The sequence below is a fragment of the Neoarius graeffei genome, chromosome 12 (assembly GCF_027579695.1).
Source record: "Neoarius graeffei isolate fNeoGra1 chromosome 12, fNeoGra1.pri, whole genome shotgun sequence".
NCBI classification, from domain to species: domain Eukaryota; kingdom Metazoa; phylum Chordata; class Actinopteri; order Siluriformes; family Ariidae; genus Neoarius; species Neoarius graeffei.
The window spans coordinates 78,792,505-78,820,485 of NC_083580.1; the positions used below are offsets into that span (position 1 = coordinate 78,792,505).

The 27,981-nt window shown below is 40.3% G+C and overlaps 2 protein-coding genes across 2 annotated transcripts in view; one reads left to right on the forward strand and one right to left on the reverse strand.

The window, feature by feature from the left end:
* Nucleotides 1-12,121: 12,121 nt before the first annotated feature.
* nop16 (NOP16 nucleolar protein homolog (yeast)) lies at nucleotides 12,122-23,096 on the forward strand. The gene is made up of 5 exons (XM_060936492.1): nucleotides 12,122-12,321; nucleotides 17,341-17,446; nucleotides 20,752-20,800; nucleotides 22,555-22,661; nucleotides 22,742-23,096. The coding sequence occupies exons 1-5, from the start codon at nucleotides 12,221-12,223 to the stop codon at nucleotides 22,877-22,879; spliced, it is 501 nt and encodes a 166-aa protein (XP_060792475.1). The 5' UTR covers nucleotides 12,122-12,220; the 3' UTR covers nucleotides 22,880-23,096.
* A 1,078-nt stretch (nucleotides 23,097-24,174) lies between these two features.
* The window catches only part of arl10 (ADP-ribosylation factor-like 10), a 47,485-nt gene continuing 43,678 nt past the window's right edge, over nucleotides 24,175-27,981 (reverse strand). The window contains exon 4 of the mRNA XM_060936493.1: nucleotides 24,175-27,964. Within this exon, the coding sequence (XP_060792476.1) occupies nucleotides 27,791-27,964 (174 nt within the window). The 3' untranslated portion in view covers nucleotides 24,175-27,790. The remainder of the gene's footprint in view (nucleotides 27,965-27,981) is intronic.

Genomic DNA, 27,981 nt, shown 5'->3' on the forward strand with positions numbered 1-27,981 from the left:
TCCTACTACTACTACTGCTACTACTCATACTACAACTATCACTACTGCCAATACGACTATTATTAGTCCTCCTACTACTACTACTACTGCTACTACTCATACTACAACTATCACTACTGCCAATACGACTATTATTACTCCTCCTCCTACTACTACTACTACTGCTACTACTCATACTACAACTATCACTACTGCCAATACGACTATTATTACTCCTCCTCCTACTACTACTGCTACTATTCTTACTACAACTATCACTACTGCCAATATGACTATTATTACTCCTACTCCTTCTCCTACTGCTACTACTCATACTACAACTATCAACACTGCCAATACGACTATTATTACTCCTACTACTACTACTACTACTCATACTACAACTATGACTACTGCCAACATGACTATTATTACTCCTCCTCCTCCTCCTACTACTACTACTACTACTGCTGCTACTACTACTCATACTACAACTATCAACACTGCCAATATGACTATTATTACTACTACTACTACTCATACTACAACTATGACTACTGCCAATATGACTATTATTACTACTCCTCCTCCTCCTACTACTACTACTGCTACTACTCATATTACAACTATCAACACTGCCAATATGACTATTATTACTCCTCCTCCTCCTACTACTACTACTACTGCTACTACTCATACTACAACTATCACTACTGCCAATATGACTATTATTACTCCTCCTCCTACTACTACTACTGCTACTACTCATACTACAACTAGCACTACTGCCAATACAACTATATTACTCCTCCTCCTCCTACTACTACTACTACTACTACTACTACTACTACTACTACTACTCATACTACAACTATCACTACTGCCAGTACAACTATTATTACTCCTCCTCCACCTACTACTACTACTGCTACTACTATTCATACTACAACTATCACTGCTGCCAATATGACTATTATTACTACTACTACTACTACTGCTACTACTCATACTACAACTATCATTACTGCCAATATGACTATTATTACTCCTCCTCCTACTACTACTGCTACTACTCATACTACAACTATCACTACTGCCAATACGACTATTATTACTCCTCCTCCTACTACTACTACTACTACTACTACTACTCATACTACAACTATCACTACTGCCAATGTGACTATTATTACTCCTCCTCCTCCTCCTACTACTACTACTGCTACTACTATTCATACTACAACTATCACTACTGCCAATACGACTATTATTACTCCTCCTCCTACTCCTACTACTACTACTACTACTGCTACTACTCATACTACAACTATCACTACTGCCAATACGACTATTATTACTCCTCCTCCTACTACTACTGCTACTATTCTTACTACAACTATCACTACTGTCAATGCGACTATTATTACTCCTCCTACTACTACTACTGCTACTATTCTTACTACAACTATCACTACTGTCAATGCGACTATTATTACTCCTCCTCCTAATACTACTACTACTACTACTACTACTACTGCTACTATTCATACTACAACTATCACTACTGCCAATACGACTATTATTACTCCTCCTCCTACTACTATTGCTACTACTCATACTACAACTATCACTACTGCCAATACGACTATTATTACTCCTCCTCCTACTACTACTACTGCTACTACTCATACTACAACTATCACTACTGCCAATACGACTATTATTACTCCTCCTACTACTACTACTACTCACACTACAACTATCACTACTGCCAATACGACTATTATTACTCCTCCTCCTACTACTACTGCTGCTACGACTCATACTACAACTATCAACACTGCCAATACGACTATTATTACTCCTCCTCCACCTCCTACTACTGCTGCTACTACTCATACTACAACTATCAACACTGCCAATACGACTATTATTACTCCTCCTACTACTACTACTGCTACTCATACTACAACTATCACTACTGCCAATATGACTATTATTACTCCTCCTCCTCCTCCTCCTACTACTACTACTCATACTACAACTATCACTATTGCCAATATGACTATTATTACTCCTCCTCCACCTACTACTACTACTGCTACTACTATTCATACTACAACTATCACTACTGCCAATACGACTATTATTACTCCTCCTCCTCCTCCTCCACCTACTACTACTCATACTACAACTATCACTACTGCCAATACAACTATTATTACTCCTCCTCCTACTACTACTGCTACTATTTATACTACAACTATCACTACTGCCAATACGACTCTTATTACTCCTCCTCCTACTACTACTGCTACTACTCATACTACAACTATCACTACTGCCAATACGACTCTTATTACTCCTCCTCATACTACAACTATCACTACTGCCAATACGACTATTATTACTCCTCCTCCTACTACTACTACTACTACTACTACTGCTACTCATACTACAACTATCAACACTGCCAATACGACTATTATTACTCCTCCTCCTCCTCCTACTACTACTACTACTCATACTACAACTATCACTACTGCCAATACGACTATTATTACTCCTCCTCCTACTACTACTACTACTACTCATACTACAACTATCACTACTGCCAATACGACTATTATTACTCCTCCTACTACTACTACTGCTACTACTCATACTACAACTATCACTACTGCCAATACGACTATTATTACTCCTCCTCCTACTACTACTACTACTACTACTACTACTGCTACTGCTACTCATACTACAACTATCAACACTGCCAATACGACTATTATTACTCCTCCTCCTCCTCCTACTACTGCTACTACTCATACTACAACTATCACTACTGCCAATATGACTATTATTACTCCTCCTCCTCCTCCTCCTACTACTACTACTACTACTGCTACTACTCATACTACAACTATCACTACTGCCAATACGACTATATTGCTCCTCCTCCTCCTCCTACTACTACTACTACTACTGCTGCTACTACTCATACTACAACTATCACTACTGCCAGTACAACTATTATTACTCCTCCTCCACCTACTACTACTACTGCTACTACTATTCATACTACAACTATCACTGCTGCCAATATGACTATTATTACTACTACTACTACTGCTACTACTCATACTACAACTATCATTACTGCCAATATGACTATTATTACTCCTCCTCCTCCTCCTACTGCTACTACTCATACTACAACTATCATTACTGCCAATATGACTATTATTACTCCTCCTCCTACTACTACTACTGCTACTACTGTTCATACTACAACTATCACTACTGCCAATACGACTATTATTACTCCTCCTCCTCCTCCTACTACTACTACTACTACTGCTAATACTCATACTACAACTATCACTACTGCCAATACGACTATTATTACTCCTACTACTACTACTACTGCTACTATTCTTACTACAACTATCACTACTGTCAATACGACTATTATTACTCCTCCTCCTAATACTACTACTACTACTACTACTACTACTACTGCTACTATTCATACTACAACTATCACTACTGCCAATACGACTATTATTACTCCTCCTCCTACTACTATTGCTACTACTCATACTACAACTATCACTACTGCCAATACGACTATTATTACTCCCCCTCCTACTACTACTACTGCTACTACTCATACTACAACTATCACTACTGCCAATACGACTATTATTACTCCTCCTCCTCCTACTACTACTACTCATACTACAACTATCACTACTGCCAATACGACTATTATTACTCCTTCTCCTCCTACTACTACTGCTGCTACGACTCATACTACAACTATCAACACTGCCAATACAACTATTATTACTCCTCCTCCACCTCCTACTACTGCTGCTGCTACTCATACTACAACTATCAACACTGCCAATACGACTATTATTACTCCTCCTACTACTACTACTGCTACTCATACTACAACTATCACTACGGCCAATATGACTATTATTACTCCTCCTCCTCCTCCTCCTACTACTACTACTCATACTACAACTATCACTATTGCCATTATGACTATTATTACTCCTCCTCCACCTACTACTACTACTGCTACTACTATTCATACTACAACTATCACTACTGCCAATACGACTATTATTACTCCTCCTCCTCCTCCTCCTCCACCTACTACTACTACTGCTACTACTCATACTACAACTATCACTACTGCCAATTCGACTATTATTACTCCTCCTCCTCCTCCTCCTCCTCCTACTACTACTACTGCTACTACTCATACTACAACTATCACTACTGCCAATACGACTATTATTATTCCTCCTCCTACTACTACTGCTACTATTTATACTACAACTATCACTACTGCCAATACGACTATTATTACTCCTCCTCCTACTACTACTGCTACTATTCATACTACAACTATCACTACTGCCAATACGACTCTTATTACTCCTCCTCATACTACAACTATCACTACTGCCAATACGACTATTATTACTCCTCCTCCTCCTACTACTACTACTACTGCTACTACTCATACTACAACTATCACTACTGCCAATACGACTATTATTACTCCTCCTCCTACTACTACTACTACTCATACTACAACTATCGCTACTGCCAATACGACTATTATTACTCCTTCTCCTCCTACTACTACTACTGCTACTACTCATACTACAACTATCACCACTGCCAATACGACTATTATTACTCCTCCTACTACTACTACTGCTACTATTCTTACTACAACTATCACTACTGCCAATATGACTATTATTACTCCTCCTACTACTACTACTACTGCTACTATTCATACTACAACTATCACTACTGCCAATACGACTCTTATTACTCCTCCTCCTACTACTACTACTGCTACTACTCATACTACAACTATCACTACTGCCAATACGACTATTATTACTCCTCCTCCTACTACTACTACTATTGCTACTACTCATACTACAACTATCACTACTGCCAATACGACTATTATTACTCCTACTACTACTACTACTACTGCTACTACTCATACTACAACTATCACTACTGCCAATACGACTATTATTACTCCTCCTCCTACTACTACTACTACTGCTACTCATACTACAACTATCACTACTGCCAATACGACTATTATTACTCCTCCTCCTCCTCCTCCTACTACTACTACTACTACTGCTACTACTCATACTACAACTATCACTACTGCCAATACGACTATTATTACTCCTCCTGCTACTACTACTACTACTGCTACTACTCATACTACAACTATCACTACTGCCAATACGACTATTATTACTCCTCCTGCTACTACTACTACTACTACTGCTACTACTCATACTACAACTATCACTACTGCCAATACGACTATTATTACTCCTCCTCCTACTACTACTACTACTGCTACTACTCATACTACAACTATCACTACTGCCAATATGACTATTATTACTCCTCCTCCTACTACTACTACTACTGCTACTACTCATACTACAACTATCACTACTGCCAATACGACTATTATTAGTCCTCCTCCTACTACTACTACTGCTACTACTCATACTACAACTATCACTACTGCCAATACGACTATTATTACTCCTCCTCCTACTACTACTACTACTGCTACTACTCATACTACAACTATCACTACTGCCAATACGACTATTATTACTCCTCCTCCTACTACTACTGCTACTATTCTTACTACAACTATCACTACTGCCAATATGACTATTATTACTCCTACTCCTTCTCCTACTGCTACTACTCATACTACAACTATCAACACTGCCAATATGACTATTATTACTCCTCCTCCTCCTCCTACTACTACTACTACTACTACTGCTGCTACTACTCATACTACAACTATCAACACTGCCAATATGACTATTATTACTACTACTACTACTCATACTACAACTATGACTACTGCCAATATGACTATTATTACTACTCCTCCTCCTCCTACTACTACTACTGCTACTACTCATATTACAACTATCAACACTGCCAATATGACTATTATTACTCCTCCTCCTACTACTACTACTACTACTGCTACTACTCATACTACAACTATCACTACTGCCAATATGACTATTATTACTCCTCCTCCTACTACTACTACTGCTACTACTCATACTACAACTAGCACTACTGCCAATACAACTATATTACTCCTCCTCCTCCTCCTCCTCCTACTACTACTACTACTCATACTACAACTATCACTACTGCCAGTACAACTATTATTACTCCTCCTCCACCTACTACTACTACTGCTACTACTATTCATACTACAACTATCACTGCTGCCAATATGACTATTATTACTACTACTACTACTACTGCTACTACTCATACTACAACTATCATTACTGCCAATATGACTATTATTACTCCTCCTACTACTACTACTGCTACTACTCATACTACAACTATCACTACTGCCAATACGACTATTATTACTCCTCCTCCTCCTCCTCCTACTACTACTACTACTCATACTACAACTATCACTACTGCCAATGTGACTATTATTACTACTCCTCCTCCTCCTACTACTACTACTGCTACTACTATTCATACTACAACTATCACTACTGCCAATACGACTATTATTACTCCTCCTCCTACTCCTCCTCCTACTACTACTACTGCTACTACTCATACTACAACTATCACTACTGCCAATACGACTATTATTACTCCTCCTCCTACTACTACTGCTACTATTCTTACTACAACTATCACTACTGTCAATGCGACTATTATTACTCCTCCTACTACTACTACTGCTACTATTCTTACTACAACTATCACTACTGTCAATGCGACTATTATTACTCCTCCTCCTAATACTACTACTACTACTACTACTACTACTACTGCTACTATTCATACTACAACTATCACTACTGCCAATACGACTATTATTACTCCTCCTCCTACTACTATTGCTACTACTCATACTACAACTATCACTACTGCCAATACGACTATTATTACTCCTCCTCCTACTACTACTACTGCTACTACTCATACTACAACTATCACTACTGCCAATACGACTATTATTACTCCTCCTCCTACTACTACTACTCACACTACAACTATCACTACTGCCAATACGACTATTATTACTCCTTCTCCTCCTACTACTACTGCTGCTACGACTCATACTACAACTATCAACACTGCCAATACGACTATTATTACTCCTCCTCCACCTCCTACTACTGCTGCTACTACTCATACTACAACTATCAACACTGCCAATACGACTATTATTACTCCTCCTACTACTACTACTGCTACTCATACTACAACTATCACTACTGCCAATATGACTATTATTACTCCTCCTCCTCCTCCTCCTACTACTACTCATACTACAACTATCACTATTGCCAATATGACTATTATTACTCCTCCTCCACCTACTACTACTACTGCTACTACTATTCATACTACAACTATCACTACTGCCAATACGACTATTATTACTCCTCCTCCTCCTCCTCCTCCACCTACTACTACTACTGCTACTACTCATACTACAACTATCACTACTGCCAATACGACTATTATTACTCCTCCTCCTCCTCCTCCTCCTACTACTACTACTCATACTACAACTATCACTACTGCCAATACGACTATTATTACTCCTCCTCCTACTACTACTGCTACTATTTATACTACAACTATCACTACTGCCAATACGACTATTATTACTCCTCCTCCTACTACTACTGCTACTACTCATACTACAACTATCACTACTGCCAATACGACTATTATTACTCCTCCTACTACTACTACTGCTACTACTCATACTACAACTATCACTACTGCCAATATGACTATTATTACTCCTCCTCCTACTACTACTGCTACTATTCATACTACAACTATCACTACTGCCAATACGACTCTTATTACTCCTCCTCATACTACAACTATCACTACTGCCAATACGACTATTATTACTCCTCCTCCTCCTCCTACTACTACTGCTACTACTCATACTACAACTATCACTACTGCCAATACGACTATTATTACTCCTCCTCCTACTACTGCTACTACTCATACTACAACTATCACTACTGCCAATATGACTATTATTACTCCTCCTCCTCCTCCTACTACTGCTACTACTCATACTACAACTATCACTACTGCCAATACGACTATTATTACTCCTTCTCCTCCTCCTACTACTACTGCTACTACTCATACTACAACTATCACCACTGCCAATACGACTATTATTACTCCTCCTCCTACTACTACTGCTACTATTCTTACTACAACTATCACTACTGCCAATATGACTATTATTACTCCTCCTCCTACTACTACTACTGCTACTATTCATACTACAACTATCACTACTGCCAATACGACTCTTATTACTCCTCCTACTACTACTGCTACTACTCATACTATAACTATCACTACTGCCAATACGACTATTATTACTCCTCCTCCTACTACTACTACTATTGCTACTACTCATACTACAACTATCACTACTGCCAATACGACTATTATTACTCCTCCTCCTACTACTACTACTGCTACTACTCATACTACAACTATCACTACTGCCAATACGACTATTATTACTCCTCCTCCTACTACTACTACTACTGCTACTACTCATACTACAACTATCACTACTGCCAATACGACTATTATTACTCCTCCTCCTCCTACTACTACTGCTACTACTCATACTACAACTATCACTACTGCCAATACGACTATTATTACTCCTCCTCCTCCTACTACTACTACTGCTACTCATACTACAACTATCACTACTGCCAATACGACTATTATTACTCCTCCTCCTCCTACTACTACTACTACTGCTACTCATACTACAACTATCACTACTGCCAATACGACTATTATTACTCCTCCTCCTCCTCCTCCTCCTCCTACTACTACTACTGCTACTACTCATACTACAACTATCACTACTGCCAATACGACTATTATTACTCCTCCTCCTACTACTACTACTACTGCTACTACTCATACTACAACTATCACTACTGCCAATACGACTATTATTACTCCTCCTCCTCCTCCTACTACTACTGCTACTACTCATACTACAACTATCACTACTGCCAATATGACTATTATTACTCCTCCTCCTACTACTACTACTACTGCTACTACTCATACTACAACTATCACTACTGCCAATACGACTATTATTAGTCCTCCTCCTACTACTACTACTGCTACTACTCATACTACAACTATCACTACTGCCAATACAACTATTATTACTCCTCCTCCTACTACTACTACTACTGCTACTACTCATACTACAACTATCACTACTGCCAATACGACTATTATTACTCCTCCTCCTACTACTACTACTACTGCTACTACTCATACTACAACTATCACTCCTGCCAATACGACTATTATTACTACTACTACTACTACTACTACTACTGCTACTACTCATACTACAACTATCACTACTGCCAATATGACTATTATTACTCCTCCTCCTCCTCCTACTACTACTGCTACTACTCATACTACAACTATCACTCCTGCCAATACGACTATTACTACTACTACTACTACTACTACTACTACTGCTACTACTCATACTACAACTATCACTACTGCCAATACGACTATTATTACTCCTCCTCCTCCTCCTACTACTACTACTGCTACTACTCATACTACAACTATCAACACTGCCAATATGCCTATTATTACTCCTCCTACTACTACTACTGCTACTCATACTACAACTATCACTACTGCCAATATGACTATTATTACTCCTACTCCTTCTCCTACTGCTACTACTCATACTACAACTATCAACACTGCCAATACGACTATTATTACTCCTCCTACTACTACTCCTACTCATACTACAACTATGACTACTGCCAATATGACTATTATTACTCCTCCTCCTCCTCCTCCTCCTACTACTACTACTGCTGCTACTACTCATACTACAACTATCAACACTGCCAATATGACTATTATTACTACTACTACTACTCATACTACAACTATGACTACTGCCAATACGACTCTTATTACTCCTCCTCCTCCTACTACTACTACTACTGCTACTACTCATACTACAACTATCAACACTGCCAATATGACTATTATTACTCCTCCTCCTCCTACTACTACTACTACTACTACGACTACTATTACTACTACTATTACTCCTTCTACTACCACCGCCACCACTAATACTTCTATTAGTACTAGTACTACTACTATTACTCCTCCTAATACTACTACTATTGATATTCATATAATACTACTATTACTCCTTCTACTACTACCAACACCACTACTACTGCCTCCATTACTATTAAAAGTACATTTTCTGTCAACGCATTGTTGTATTATTGCTACAACGCTTACAAAACCTAATGCCTCTGAAGCAACCGACTGGATTTACTGACTAACTTGTAGAACCTGTAGTACTGAACCTCCACCTGACAGGCCAGCAAACTCTTTTCAAACTCAAAATCATATTGGGTAGCTACTAGAAAAGAAAGATTTCTACATTCTGTTTATTTGGCAAGATTATGCTAAAACATATTTCTGAAAGGACTTCAGATAAGTTAACATTATTCATGTTAGCGTAACTCCGTTTTCACATGCTAACTAACAGTGTCAATGTTAGCCGTGGACAAGGCGATGGCAACTGGGTGGGCAAATCCATAGAAAGTCATTTGACGAATCAGACTGCATCGCTATTGCAACGTTATCGCTAGCTCTAAAAGCACAGACAACTTCACTGCAAGCTTTCTCTTGGATTAAAACATTTACATCCCTCAATATGCTTCCGCAAGTTGGATGGTAAATTTTTGTCGGCTGTGATGTGGTTTGTTTTCGGCAAACAGAGCAAACATTTAAAATGAAATGAATCTTTAATCCTTTCAGAAAACTGAGACATGGGTTCCAGGTAAAGCCATGAGTGCGTGCTTCCTCAGAAAAAACGCCTCCTTCCATTCTAACATCAACTGAACAATTGTGTTCAAATAACGCTGTTGAGAAATCACTGAACTTGATTTTATCCAGTCTATGGACGTGACGTGACCCTAGTGATTACTGATCGGCTCTCAGTGTCACCTGCGGAAAAACCAATCACATTTTAGAAAAGAAAAGAAAAAACATCCACTTTCAAAGCTGCTTCATAGTAACGAGTAACGAGGACCTTGATAGAAATGTTGTGGAGTGAAAAGTACGATATTTGTCTTTCAAATGTAGTGAAGTTAAAGTCATAAGTTTCCAAAAAAATAATACTCAAGTGAAGTACAGATCCTCGAAAAGTGTACTTAAGTACAGAACTCAAGTGAATGTACTTCATTACTGTCCACCTCTTATTATCCATCCATTATCTCTAGCCGCTTTATCCTGTTCTACAGGGTCGCAGGCAAGCTGGAGCCTATCCCAGCTGACTACGGGCGAAAGGCGGGGTACACCCTGGACAAGTCACCAGGTCATCACAGGGCTGACACATAGACACAAACAACCATTCACACTCACATTCACACCTACGCTCAATTTAGAGTCACCAGTTAACCTAACCTGCATGTCTTTGGACTGTGGGGGAAACCGGAGCACCCGGAGGAAACCCACGCGGACACGGGGAGAACATGCAAACTCTGCACAGAAAGGCCGTCGCCGGCCACGGGGCTCGAACCCAGACCTTCTTGCTGTGAGGCGACAGCGCTAACCACTACGCCGCCCCATCTCTTATTATATTATATATAAATATTATATTATATAAATATTTATAATATAATATAATATAATATAATATAATTTATTTATTTATTTATTTACTTATGTATTTATTTAATCTTGTTTGTTTGCTTAACTTAAGTAATTAATTTATTTATTTCCTCCTGCCGCAGGGGGCGCTCGAACAAACTGCACAACTCTTTAAACGCAAGAAGAAGCAGCAGAACGTGCACTGCTATCAAATCAGTTCCTGTAGCACTGCGTAGGGCGGATAGACTCCATTTTCGTTCCTAGGCTACCAAGGGCACCAGTGTAGGGAGCAGGAGGTATTTGGTATTCGAGTTGTTTAAACGGCATTTCCGCTTTCTCCGGAAGAAACACGCTGTAAGTAAAAGCTACACGTGTGTTCGGGTTCGTTGTTGTTGTTTTTGGAGAAAATCCTGCAGTGATGGGGAAAAAAGCAAGCAAACGGAACACGTTTAATTATAATGTGGACAGAAAGAAGTTAAAAAAGAAGATGATGAAAAAGTACAGGCCGAGGATTGAGTGGTAAGAGCGCAGATAATTAGCTACCTGTTAGCATGTGGCTAAGACAGGTAGCTGATTAATTAGTCACTCAGCAGGCATGATTTAATGTTTATTAAAAAATTTAATGTTTGTTCGGATTGAAATCTCAAAAGTTACAGCACTTTGTAATTGAGCTACACAGGGCTGGGCGATATCTGATATGAATATTGATATCGTGATAGATAATGACGGTATTATTCCCTGCGATATCACTGATACCGTTCAAAAGTTTGGGGTCACTTTGAAATGTCCTTATTTTTGAAAGAAAAGCACTGTTCTTTTCAATGAAGATCACTTTAAACTAATCAGAAATCCACTCTATACATTGCTAATGTGGTAAATGACTATTCTAGCTGCAAATGTCTGGTTTCTGGTGCAATATCTCCATAGGTGTATAGAGGCCCATTTCCAGCAACTCTCACTCCAGTGTTCTAATGGTACAATGTGTTTGCTCATTGCCTCAGAAGGCTAATGGATGATTAGAAAACCCTTGTACAATCATGTTAGCACAGCTGAAAACAGTTGAGCTCTTTAGAGAAGCTATAAAACTGACCTTCCTTTGAGCAGATTGAGTTTCTGGAGCATCACATTTGTGGGGTCGATTAAATGCTCAAAATGGCCAGAAAAATGTCTCGACTATATTTTCTATTCATTTTACAACTTATGGTGGGAAATAAAAGTGTGACTTTTCATGGAAAACACTAAATTGTCTGGGTGACCCCAAACTTTTGAACGGTAGTGTATATATTATTACGAGCTGATTTGATGTGACGTTAGGGCTGGGCGATTTTACGATTACGATGTTATTCACGATATAAAATCTCTACGATTAGAAATTAGACACGTACGATATGCCTACGATAAGCCTACGCCTTCAATAAAATTACTTCATCCGAAGTTTTGACAGACACGCGAATAGCCAATCATAACTAAACAGTACCGCACGTAACCAATCAGTTGGAAGAGAGCCACGTCAAGTTAGGTTGCGTGCACACACAAACACACACACGTGTAGCAGCAACGCACAGCATGGCTGTGGTGAAGTTTGCAGGAGCGCGGCATTTCTCCAACAAAGCGTGAAACAAAGCGATTATAACAGGGTTCCCGCGGGGTTTTAAAAGGTAGTTAATTAAAATAGGCTAAATTATGGCCAGTAAAAAGTAGTAAAAGGTAGTAAACGTAATCTGACGTGGTAGTAAATTTTTTTGACCCCCATCCAACTGGGCCTATGTGTTTTCTAATTCGTTTAATTAACCTGCATGCCATAATATCCATAAATTACTACATTTGGGCGAATTTATTTTTATGTATCGAGGAGGACCGCAGTGAGGAGTTGGTGGCGCATGCGCTTTGAATTCCAATAACGGTCGAATCCAGTATAAATTTATACCAGAGATTGTTTAGTACGAGACTGACTTTGTTTATACGGCTCTAGTCGAATCTATCTGTTAACCCGACTGGTGACATCTGCACGAGAATTAAACAATGGGGAAATGCAAATTTTCAGACCTCTGGCTGGAGGAACCTGATTTTAAAGACTGGCTAAAGGCGGTAGATGGCAATCGGCGAGAGGCGTTCATTGAAAAGTTGATCGAGGCACATGTAATGCGTTGTGCGCGCGCGCCTGGTGCGTTGTGCGCGCGCGCCTGGTGCGTTGTGCGCGCGCGCCTGGTGCGTTGTGCGCGCGCGCCTGGTGCGTTGTGCGCGCGCGCCTGGTGCGTTGTGCGCGCGCGCCTGGTGCGTTGTGCGCGCGCGCCTGGTGCGTTGTGCGCGCGCGCCTGGTGCGTTGTGCGCGCGCGCCTGGTGCGTTGTGCGCGCGCGCCTGGTGCGTTGTGTTGTGTGCGCCTGGTGCGTTGTGTTGTGTGCGCGCGCGCGCCCCTGGTGCGTTGTGTGTGCGCGCGTGCGCCTGGTGCGTTGTGCGCGCGCGCCATTTGCGGCATCCAAAATGTGATGAGCAAATCTGTTGAACTGTTCAAATGATTAAGATTAACCCTCTAAAACACTGATCTCTGGGAGGAAGGTGTTGACTCTGCCCACGGGCCTTCACGACTACAGGACTGGTGCAAATGACTATCTTAAGCAAACTTGGCAATGTGTTGAGAGACTGCCAAAATAGGGCTTGGGTTATGTGTGTTTTGTATCTTTAGGGTGTGTGTCTTGTCTTTGTCATGTGTGTGTGTGGGGGTTCGTGTTTGCCATTTGACCTGATCTAAATGTAATGAGTTGATGTACCTAAGCACATAAGATTTTTTGTGCAAATCTGTTCACCTGTTCAAAAGATTATTCCACAAACAAAAGGTTGGCCATCTTGAAAGTGTTGGCCGACAAAATGTAATCAGATCTTGTACCTAATGTGAAGTGTTGACACACAAGGTTTAGTGCAAATCCGTGTACCCGTTAAGAGGTTATGGGCCACAGTTTCACAGTTCAATAAAATTATAACTTATATGTGGAAGTTTGTTTTCTTTTATGCAAATATGCATTACTCCATGTGTAGCCCTAGCAATGGGAGGTTCTATTATGCGTCCAAAGGGAAAGAGTTACACTACCGGTACGTTCAGATTTTCTTTCTATCTTGTCTCATCAATCCAACTCTTTGGGTAGAGTTGTCACTAACTTATATGTAGCACATTCACTTGGACTAACACATACACTCAAAGATTACCTTGTTAAATTGTGAGAAAATGTCCAAATCCAAATTGTCGCTGTGGTAGTAAAAAAAATTGTGAAGGTAGTAAAAAGGTAGTAAATTCAACATAAAATATCTGTAGGAACCCTGTATAAAAATGAGCGAGAAGCCGACTGACCGGAGTTCTGAACAGGAAAGTCAGAGCACTGCCCTGGAGGACATCGTTGAAAAGAAGGGCCAGAGATCTTCGGTTGTGTGGAGGTATTTTGGATATTTAAAATCGGACATACAACAAAGTGTTACACAAAACCTTAAACACACTGACGTACAAGATTGCACTTTTTTTCTTCTTGCAGCATAAGGTTTACATGTCAATATGTCTTTTATGTTTATTTGTAAGCTGCTAGAATTTGCACAAATGATTAACAATGGTATATAGTTTTTATTTTTCAGTTTCAATTTATTCATTTGAACAAAAAGAACAAAAGAATGTGCATCCAGTTTGTTTTGGTTCTGTGAAACTTGAAGGCTTGTTAAGCTATTTTTGTTAATTAGGAAGGAACTACTAATTTGTAATGTTCATATTTTGAGCAGAAAATTAAAGAAAATACAAAAATGGTGATTTGATTTATATCGTGATATATATTGTTATCGAAAATTTTGAAAAAATATATCGTGATATAATTTTCTCTCATATCGCCCAGCCCTATGTGACGTTATCTTATTTAACGAGTCATTTTAAGTATAATTATTTTATAAAGTACATCATGAACTGTCACCTACGATCGCTGGCAGGCACAACTATCAAGCAAGTCGAAGACTTCAGATACCTTGGGTCTTATATCGTGGACTCGGAAAGGGACGTGAAGACCTGTAAGGCACTAGCGTGGGCAGCTTGTAATAATCTTGACCACGTATGGAACTCCAGCCTGGCTAACGACCAGAAATTCAGCCTGTTTTACACGTCGATCGAGCCAGTCCTCCTCTACAGATCTGAGACATGGACGCTAACCGTGCGTCAACAACAACGGCTAGACGGAGCATATACCAACTTGCTTCGACGTGTCCAAAACATTCACTGGTCAGAGCACGCCACACGTGAGCGCATCTGTGGAAGCATTCCATCTATTTCCCAGACACTCACAAAGCGACGCCTTCAATTTGCCGGTCACTGTCATCGTGCAACGGGTGAAGTGATCCAGTCAGGTCTGTTCTGGAAACAGAGCGGTCATGTCCACTCAAGGAGAATGACCTTCCCCGACGTCATCGCGAGGGACTCGGGGATACAAAGGTCGGACTTGGGGAACGCAATGAACAACCGGGAAGCGTGGTACGAGGTGGTTGCGAGTGTCCCGACCTCTTGAGACCGAATGATGATGATGATGATGATGATTATTTTAGACATTAAATAAAAGTATCAATAAAAAGGTTTTTTTTCTCCTTATGTAATTTTTTAACGCAGTTTGAGACTTTGCAGGAAGTTTTAAGTAAACCCTCGTAGCATGATGCGTATTGTTTATTGGTCCATTTCATGAATGTAAAGTGTATCTGAAATCAAATTTGGTGCTTATTTTAAACCAAGTATATTTAGAATCTACAACAACAAAAATATAGTTTTGGAGAGCTGTGTTTTGGTTTTATAGTTTCATACATCTGGGGGGAAAACGAATGAAAACTTTTTTTTTTAATGATTCATCCTGTACTACTCATACGTTCAACCAATTAAATGCTCACAAAAATGTTTGTCCCGCCCCCCAGAGGCGTGTTTTGCTCTGCAGTAGCACCCTGTTCATAGTAAGCACGGTTCTAACCATCGCTTTGATTCCTTCCGCATGATGGTTTTCCTTCTGAAACAGGAAGTAAGAGTGATGTTTTGAACAGCCAATAGCGTTCAAGATGCGCCCAATCTCAACAATCCTGACGGGAGCTTAGTGAGCGAGCCAAACGTGAAGAAGAGATTAACGAGAGATTTTTACTGATTCGAGTCGTACTGATGGATGATCCTCATCGGTGCGTAAAGACGGAAATGCGTTCTCACGCAGCCTCGCACAGGAAGTGATGCGGTCCAGCATTAAAGAGCCCCGAGTTGGTAAAATCATCGCGTAACTGTGTCCCTGTACAGATTCCTTCCGCTTCAGAATGAATGAATAAACAACAACCACCAAAGTTTCTCTGGTTGAGGGGAAAAAAAGGACTAGTGTGCAGAAATAAACACACCCCGATGAAATGTTTTCTGAGATATCAGTGTCCATAACACTTAAGGACGGGTCCAAAAATAAATAAATAAATAAAAACCCAAAAAGCTCAGAAACATTTTAAAAAGAGCAGAGCAGTGTATATTTGGTTAATGTTCTTGTTTCTGTTTCACCCAGTGAGCAAATCCGGAAAGCGTGGGATGTCGGCAAAACACCCAAACAGAACATGCAGGACATGGGCCTGGCGTTCAGAACCAAAGGAGTTCTTCCTATCTCGAGCAAGGCAAGCATGTGTTTATATACAGTACTAGTTAAAAGTTTGGACATGCCTTCGAATTCAATGTTTTTTCTTTATTTTTCTTAATTAAAAGTCGTTTCATGTCTTAAAGTAATGATGGATGTCGTTTCTCTTTACTCAGCTGTTCGGTTCTTAACATATTACTGTATGGATTACTACAGTTGTGGACAGAATAAGGCTGTTTATTTATTTAGTATATTTATTATTTACTGTTTGATATGAAGCACATTGAGAAGGCAAGAAACTCGTCCACTAATGACCTTTTGACGAGACACAGCTGTTAATTGAAAAGCGGTCCAGGTGACTCCCTCATGAAGCCGGTTAAGAGAATAATAGTGTGCAAAGCGTCGTCAAGGGAAACGCTGGATACGCTGAAGAATCTAAAATATCAAACATTTTGTTGTCTTTTTAACACTTTTTTTTGTTTACCACATAATTCCATATATGCTTATAGATGAAAGTCTTCCGGATTTACCCAGAAATCTAGATATTTGACAAAACTCTTGAAAATCTCCAGTCTTCCGAATGGAGAAATTTATTTTTCGGATTTTTCGCATTCCTAGACGTGGCGTAATACTTCGCATCATCCTTGCATGGGCGCGGTCCTTAAATAGCCCAAACACAGTTCACTCAGTGTGTTTACATGCACATCCAAATCGAGCTACTGTCGGTAATCGAGCTAAGGGTCCCAGCAGGGGTGCCAGAGAAATCCAATCCTACATGCACACAAGGAAATCGAGCTATTGTGTGAGGTACGTTGTGCACCCGAGCCACAAGTGGCGCTACACGCCCCATCGTGTTGGTACACTTCCGGTTGTCGTCATGAAGAAGAGCTATTCAAGAGTATAAACAAAGTTATCAGTTCCGTGTTCCTCCTGACCTCTTCTGCTGCTCGCTACTACTACTGTTGTCATGCCGACCGAGGCTGTTGTGTTTCCCGCTTGTGGTCTCGTCACTCGTCACTTCCGGAAGGGGCAGTGCTGAAGTAAGTAGCTCGACTACGTAGCTCGATAGGGTTTACATGCACTAAGTAGCTCGGCTACAATCGCATAATCTAGGTCGCGTAGCTCGATTACGAGAAATCCAGTTCGGTTCGATTTCAGCCGAGCTAAGGTGTTTCCATGGCATTTAGAACTTCAATTTCAGTCGAGCAACGGCAGAAATTCAATTTTCTCTCTGTGCATGTAAACGCACTGATTGATTAAAGACAGGTGTTCTTTGTTAACGGCGCGCGTGCCGGAGCTCGTTAGGCGTGCGTGCCCAAGGCGTGCCTTCAGGCGCACGTGCTAAGGCGTGCAGGACTGACACTGTTCTGCGCAAGCGCAACACAATCGCACTAGAAAGCGTGTTCAAGCTGCCAGTGTAGCTGCAGTCTCTTTAGTTGCGAATTACAAGTATTTTCTTTTGTGTTAATAATTCGCCATGCCAAAACAAGCAAAACTTTCCTCCTTCTTTCGACGTGAAGAGAGGTAAGTGATTTATTATATATTTTTTTTTCCATCAAAGTTGCATTTTGTGGCTTCAAAGCTAAGTTTTAGTGCCGTTTCTAGAACACAACATCAATAAAACGTGGAAGAAACAGCAATAATGGAAGAGCCGGTTTCTAAGCGACCTAAAACTAGCAATGGGAATTATTTTTTCTTACAGAATGCACTCAGGCTGCCAGTCAGTGTGTGACACACACGCACACGCCCCTGAAAAATCCTCGCTACGCCCCTGATTTACATGAGAAATTTGGTATTCATTGGCGTGTTTAAATTTACAGACAATACGAACTAATGTAAACAATTGGCTTCAACTCGCATAAATCTGAATTGGAAATGTTCAGTTCACTTTAGCTTCTGCAAACGCACAACTCTACTAAAAGATTGATAAACGAGGCTCAACGTCCCCAACATTGAAACCTGAAAGCTTTAGAAACTCTAACAGACCTTTTACTTTTTAACAGCACTGTTTTGGGATTTTGCTGAGTTTACCTTCAACTGTCTGATATTTTTTTTCAAAGTAATGAACTGTGTAGCAGGAAAATCACCGCGTTTTCTAAATGCACTCCTGAAAATGACTCATTAACTAGGGGAATTAAATTAGATATTTTTGACATGTTAATCATTAATGTACATGAAAGAAAAAGGCTTAAAAGTTATAACTTGTTTTGGGCAATTCCATGTAAATGTCAACCTCACCATGCAAAAATAAAGCAACATGTAATACATCAAAACCACTCCCAGAGATATCACCTAGGCCTGTATTTTACAGATGTGAATAAGTTGAACCAATTTGTAACCAACCTAATATGTCACTGTCAGTCTTTCTTTCTTATAATGTAAAACCCAAGCTAAAATCAACTTTGATCATGTACAATTCTATATTATTGCCACAAGCCACAGAAATGTATGCTAAAATCCACAAAACAGCAAAACAATAGCCATCCTAAATATTATTTAAGAACTTTGATAGTTTTAGCTGATATTTAGAGAGTTTTTCAAAGGGTTATGGTGGTTAAATTGCTGATTTTCTAAACATATGCCATGTCTATTTCAGACGCGTCACATCCATAACGGAATTTCGTCACATCCATAACGCTGACTTTTCCTTCCGAAACTCTGCATGAAATACAAAATATTTTAAACAAAGATTTTTTAATATTCACCTTGGACCCCTCTATCAAATGGATATCTCCATTTCGACATTAGGTTTACAATTTCACAGAGTTTGATAAAAATGTACAGTCACCCAAGAAAAGTGATACTTTTTCTGTCACATCCATAACGCATCTTTTATTGGCATTTTCTGGCATGCCCTAGATGTACTATGGGAATTGTTCTTGTTCTATCACTTCTCCAGTATGGTACAGCCTTAAAATATGCAACACCTGTTTAAATACTGGGAGACAATAAAACATGCACTGGGTCATTTGTTGCCATTTTGAGTTCAAGTGTCACGTCCATAACGCTGGAATTGCTCTTTTAGTGAAAATGAGCACTAGAATGCAGGGGTTTGCGTGTTTGTTATTAAAATTTTTTCGGGGGACGTTGCCCCCCCGTCTTAGTTTGACTTTCAAAAGTTCAGGATTTTTTTCTGCGTTCCACTTTCATCTCTATATGTTCCAGATGTTATTTCATAGTTTTGATGTCTTCACTGTTCTACAATGTAGAAAATACAAAAAAAAAACAAGCCTATGAATGAGTAGGGGAGTACAAACTTTCGACTTGAGATTTTTGATTCCTCGTAACGTTGTTCTATTGTTTAACTTGGTTCTCCTGCTAATCTGTGTGTTTCTTTAATTCCAGGCCGGCGACGAACCCGCGGAGCTCGTTATAAAGCCGTATGTTGTTAAAGGTGCGATATTTAAACTTCTTTATAAAAATCCTTTGACTTGCTACGTGAGTAGTTCCTCGTTCTCAGTACAAGGAAACATATAAAATGTTGTTCTTGAAAGTTATGCAGGGCTCAGTGACGACGAAACAAAGCTTCGTTTTCAAGTGCGTTTGAACCGCACTCGAAGCGTTTCTGACTGGTGAACATGACTGACACCTGGTGGTCAAATAAGTAAATAGCAGTTAATTTTAACCTTTGTGAGTTTAGTGTTTGAGAATTGATGCAAATACACAAAAATGTAAGCGGTCTTTAGTGCCTGATGAACATGAATGTACAGGTTGCGTTGGGCGGCGTAAGAGCTTGTGGGTTGGGCAACTTTTAAGTTAACCAGGAAGAGCTGCTTGTGGAACTAAAGAGGGACCAGTTGAGGAACAATATTTGTTCGACAGTGTTGGAATTAAGTTAATTTGTTTTTTATTCACAACTTCATTTGTTTGCACTTCATTTTGAATTTCCGAAGCGGTCACACGGTTGAGTGCGGAATGAAGCGTCAGACGTTGTCCGTGATGTGTTTAAGGTGGAACGAAGCGTCAGGTGTCGTCAGTAACGTGTTCAAGGTAGAACGAAGCGTCTGACATCGTCTGTCAAGTGTTTAAGGCGAAATGAAGCGTCAGGCGGCGTCGGTAGCGTGTTTAAGGTGGAACAGAGTGTATGATGTCGTCTGTTGAGCATTAAAGGTGGAATGAAGCATCAGGCATCATCGGTGACACATTTAAGGCGGAACAAAGCATCAGACGTTGTCTGGTGAGCATTTAAGGCGAAATGAAGCGTCAGGTGTTGTCAGTGATGTGTTTAAGGTGGAACGAAGCATCTGATGTCGTCTGGTGAGCATTAAAGGCGAAATGAAGCGTCAGACATCGTCGGTAACGTGTTTAAGGTGGGACAAAGTGTATGATGTCTGAGCATTAAAGGCGAAATGAAGCGTCAGGTATCATCGGTGATGTGTTTAAGGTGGAACGAAGCGTCTGATGTCGTCTGTTGAGCATTAAAGGCGAAATGAAGCGTCAGGTATCATCGGTGATGTGTTTAAGGTGGAACGAAGCGTCTGATGTCGTCTGTCAAGCATTTAAGACGAAATGAAATGTTAGGTGTTGTCGGTAACATTTAAGGTGGAATGAAGCGTCTAATGTCTGAGCATTAAAGGTGAGACGAAGCATCAGACATCATCGGTGATGTGTTTAAGGCGGAACAAAGCATCGGACGTCGTCTGTCGAGTGTTTAAGGTGGAACGAAGCGTCTGACATCGTCTGTTGAGCATTAAAGGCGAAATGAAGCGTCAGACATCGTCGGTAACTGTGCATTTAGGGTGGAACGAAGCATCAGGCGTCGTCGGTCATGTGTTTAAGGCGGAACGAAGCGTCTGATGTCATCTGTCGAGCGTTTAAGGCGGAGTGAAGCAAGTCTCAATGCTGTACTTGAGAAGACACTATTGTTTGATTTGGTGCATGCCTTGTAGCTTCGGTGTTGAACTTAAAATCGCCAGCAGAATAAAATATTCTAACCTGTGCATATTTCTTTACATTCTAAAGAGTATAAAGTCATATCCCTGTGAAGTACCTCCTGGGGTCTGGATAAATGTATAAGGCGAGTGTAGAAAAATTAAGGAGAAAATTAGAAACCTTTAGATAACACCTTGCTTTAGAGCTCGCATGTGATGCACATGACTGCCAGCTTCCTTCTCTAAAATCTTTTTTTGCCCCCTTTGCTCTTTCCAGAAATGGAGGAAGAGGCCAGTCTGCCGAGAAAGGACACCACGACATGCTCTAATGACCTCATCGAATTTGTTCAGCACATGATTAGGGAACACGGCGAAGACTACAAGGTAAGAGACGGCCGCGCGTTCGGCCGAATAAATTGGCGAAGCGTTGTCGTTTCATCATGTGTTGGATGATCTCGTTACAGGCCATGGCGTGGGACGAGAAGAACTACTATCAAGATACACCGAAACAAATCAGGAGGAAAGTGGATTTGTATAAGCGATGCCACCCCGAGGAGTACGACGCATTCATCAGCTCTTTGAAAGCACAGACGTCGTCCTGAACGTCAAGATAGAACTCGGAAACGGATTAACCGGACTGGGTCTTTATATCAGGGCTTGTTCTGTTCACAGAGTTGTGTATATAATGTATTTTATGTGAGTGAGTGAGGTTTTTTTTTTTTTGAGTGATCCTGTTCTACAGTATTCAAGAAATTATTTTTCTTGCATGTTGTCAGTTTTACTGTATACAAAAAAATTAAAGTGCATATTCTGGACCAATTTCATGGGGTTTTTTTCTATATGAAAGTATGTCCCTTTACACACTCATCCAGAAGGGTAATTCTGCACAAGGCCATCTGTCTACAGCAGAAAAAAATAAAATAACAAAACGCGTCTGGAAAAATCCCAAGGGAGTCTGGAGCCAGATTCGTGACGCTGTCTGCGGAAGCGCCAGGTAATTTTTGATCGAAAGGATCAAAAATGCCACGAGTCGTCTTTTTTCCCTCCTCAATGAAAACATCAGATGAGATTTTTCCTTCCGTGTTTGGATGTTCAGTTTCAGTTCACGTTCTTAGCTGACAGGAGTAGGGCCTGATGTGGTCTTTTCTACTTTCTGAGATGCTTTTCTGCTCACCACAGTTGTACAGAGTGATTATTTGCGTTACCGTAGTTGACCTCCAGTCTGGGTTCAACCGTGTCAAGAGATGGTGAATTGGATGACGAAGTAACGCATCGAATACAGAAACTGTAAAACAGCGTCAGGAATGTTGTGTGACCGGAGAATAAATGCGAAAGTGAAAGGACAAATGTACAAGTCAGTGGTGAGACCAGCGATGCTGTATTCAGCAGAAACATGGTCTGTGAAGAAGGTTCATGAGAGGAAGCTGGATATCAAGGAAACGTGGATGCTGAGGTGGATACATGGAGTGACAACAAAAGTGGGGAAGATATCAGAGGAAAGGAGGTTGCAGTGGTACGGTCGTGTGATGAAGAGTATGTTGAGAGAAGAGTGATGGACATGGAGGTGGAAGGAAAGAAAGAGGAAGACGGAAGTATTAGAATGGACTTAAGAAAGAAAGGCCTGTCTGGAGAGGAAGTGAGCATTTGTGCAGTGTGGAAGGGACTCGTCAAATCCATCAACCCCACATAGAAGTAGGAGAAGAGGTCACCTGACTCTCCTCTGACCTCTCTCATCATCGACACGTTTCTGAGTGCAGAACTACTGCTAGCTGGATATTTTTTGTTTTTCGCACCATTCTGTCTAAAAATGTGTGTGGAGCAGCGACCAACAACCATCCCGTGATCACGGTCCTAGAGATCAGGCTCTTGACCCGTATCTGTGTGGGTTTCTTTTTTATGCATGGAGCTGCTGTTACGTGATTGGCTGATTGTATAATTGTATTAACGAGTAGACGTTTGCGATATTGTTTTAATCAAACATCGGCATCGCAGTGCTGAAGCTGAAGAGCGACAGATCAGATCAGATTTCTTTTCTTTTTAATCCATCACAAGCGCTCCGCTCCACTCCAGCCATTCACAAAATATATAGAATCTGCTTACAAATGTCCAAACAGAGCTCATAATTTACACCTTCACAGAATTTAAATAACACACACACATTGTACACAACACTATACACATGACTTACATTGACAAAACTTCTCAAGTTATCTACCTTCCACTGGTTAACCGTTAACATATCAGTGGGTAAATATAGCAGCATTTCTATGAATCAGTAGTACTGTCCTTGTGGAAAGGTAAACGCTGACTTCTTACATCGCAAATCTTTATAGATTACACTATAAATGTGCATTTGTACAATTGTGCGACTCGAAAACACCCCTTTCTGCAAACCTACATGACATTTCGGTGAAGATTATAAAGGTGTCCGAGGTATCAAACGTTAAGAACTCATGCAGTATAGAAACGAGAGGACGAGCTGTAAAACAGGCGTGCATGAACATTTCACAAATGCAGTTCCGACAAGTAATGTGGGAAAAAGTTCATATCCCAAACCTGGACATGTAACATGCGGTTATGCAGAACAGGAGGTGTTTATGTGTGTGGAGGTCTGGGAAAACTTTTCCAACAGGAATATTTTCTACAGTATATTTAACAGTTATTCCACAAAATCGAGTCGTACATGAGCTGATAGCCGACGAGGCGCGTAGCACCGGGATTGAGTGGAATAACTGGTTTATTCTCTCCACATTCACTGGATTTTGAGAAACGGAGCATTTTTATTTTTTGCAAATTCAACAGATAAAAACTTTATACAAAAAAATAATTTCTGCTTAGAATGTAAACAAAATTCTTTTTTTTTGTATTTTTTGGGCTTATGTTTTCGAGTAGAGTTTATATTTCATCCTCGGTTGGTTCCGCAACACGCTCCGCCATTTTGTTTTTCTCTACTCACGGTATATGAGCTGATATCCTAGTAGTAGAGTAGCCAATCAGAGTGCGCGAGTTCTCATATCCAGTGAATGTGGATAGAATAAAATACAATTTACTTACACTACAACAATCTTACTGATAAGTTTTAAAGAATTATATCTTCATACTAGGAAATGAGTTCTCACTTTGATCAGCATCATCCTCATCAGTCTACACGTCTATAGGTTTCTATTCACTCACCTGCTTAATGTGCAATTTGTTAAAAGTTATATGCAAAAGTTTATACGCTCACATGAGGTGGTTTTTCAACAATTCGACAAAGAAATATTTTACGAAACTGAAATAGAAACACGTTTTTCGCATTTAAGTCACATGACATTTGATCGAAATCACAGAGCCGACTCTTATCAGGCTGTGTTTAATTGGAGTGGCGATCACAAAAGGAGAAAACCCAGCTTTAATCACATAACATCACTCAGTGGAAACCGTTCGCAATTGTGTTTTGTTGACTTTAGAAAAAAGTTTTTTGAGGAAAATCGCAATGGAAGCCTGGAATATGGTTCAGCCCCTGATGTAATAAATGCCCTTTCCTTGGAGTTGGAATCCTGAACTTGCTATATCCTGACGATGTATCTGGGAGACAAGGGAGCAAAATCGGGCGTGCTCTCAGAGTGGGAGGGGCATACATACACACCTGGACATACATGTATCCACGCAGTCCTGTACAAAAGTCTTAGGCACATGTAAAGAAACGCTGTCGACCAAAAGTGGCTTAAAAAATAATGAAATTAAATGTTTCAACATTTAAAAAAAATACTATAAACAGTAATCAGTGAGCCATAATAAATGAAACAAACTCAATATTTGGTGTGAGACTAATTTTGCTTTGCTTTTAAAAAAAAATAGTAGTCTCCGGTCCAGTGAGGTCAGTTTTATGTGGAAATGAGCTGTAGGTTTTACTGAGCATCTTACAGAACCAGCCGCAGTTCTTCTGGACACTGACTGTCACACTCACTTCTTCATTTTACACCAAAACCCAGTAGCCTTCATTATGTTTTCTTTTTTAATCTGAAAAGTTGGGCGGCACGGTGGTGTAGTGGTTAGCGCTGTCGCCTCACAGCAAGAAGGTCCGGGTTCGAGCCCCATGGCCGGCGAGGGCCTTTCTGTGCGGAGTTTGCATGTTCTCCCCGTGTCCGCGTGGGTTTCCTCCAGGTGCTCCGGTTTCCCCCACAGTCCAAAGACATGCAGGTTAGGTTAACTGGTGACTCTAAATTGAGCGTAGGTGTGAATGTGAGTGTGAATGGTTGTCTGTGTCTATGTGTCAGCCCTGTGATGACCTGGCGACTTGTCCAGGGTGAACCCCGCCTTTCACCCGTAGTCAGCTGGGATAGGCTCCAGCTTGCCTGCGACCCTGTAGAACAGGATAAAGCGGCTACAGATAATGAGATGAGATGAATCTGAAAAGTGCTCTCTGATGGAATATGCTGCTCAGATACATTCCAAACATTTTTTTTCCTGCAACATTTAATTTTGTGCTGGAAAAAAAACAAACGTTTGGAACGTTAAAATGTTTTTGTAATGTTGTGACTCAATGCAGAAGTCATAAAATATAAATCTATAACAAAGTTTGTATGGGGAAAAAATAGGGAGGGGGTCTAAGACTTTTGCACAATACTGTACATACTCTCCCCTGTCAATCAGAACAACACTAGTCAATCGTAGACCTCTGAGTTTGAGCTCAGGTATGCGGAAGAGGGTAGATAGCACTTTCGTCCAAGTGTGCTAATTGTCTCATCACTCGACTGATCTCAGTTCATGGAAAGTTTTTCTAGGATATAATCGCTTCCTTTTGGTTTGTTGGCCAAATTTCCCTCTGTTAATGTCCTTTATTGGGCCATTTAAACCTTAAAACTTTGATATCATCTGTAGAGCATGTGTACAGAAGCGCTCTTCTTTCTAGTGGCATCCCGGACATTTTGAGAGAACATATCTGATGACAGACTAAATTACGTAACCTTTTGTTACGTCCATTATGTTACGGCACATAGCTATCGATAAACGCGAGCAAAGTGTGAAATTCTCAATGTGAGGAAATCGAACTTAGCTAGCAAGTTTTTAAACTGACTGTTTATACTGAACAGGCTTTTTTTTTTAGGTATGAATATCAGATATGAAGTAAAGGTCATTCTGGCAATACTGCTCTGTCTTAGTCATGTGACCATTTTCTTGTAGCCTCCATATTTGTGACCAATAGCAAGGAATGAAATGGTTGAGAATAAAAAAAAAAAACAACACTGTCAAAGTATATTATTAGCAGAAAGACTAATTTTTTTTTCCGAATTCTGCCAGAGATATCTGATGGGTTTTCCCAGTCCGCCACACATATTGATTACACGGATTCTAATAGTTTATACGATAGCATTGTTTAAGGAAGAATAAAGTGATTTCACTTTCACTCCTCATACCTGCCTCACAATCCTGCTGAGAAACAGCAAGTGTTTACAACAACCCCTTTGATTGTATCAAGCTTGTTCATCCTGAGACTTCGAGACATCCTACAGATCCCTTCCTACACCGTCCTAGCTTTGATCAGACTCTAGTTTGATGAGCAGATCCTGAAGATTCTGGAGACTGCAGGACTCAGGTTCTCCCACAGAGCTGAGCTGGAGAAGGAAGAGCTTCCTCTGATCCGGCACTGAGCCCAGAGAAAGAGCGTCGCACAGCTCAGACACGCTAACGGCGTCCAGTTTGTCCTGAAACGACAGGAAAT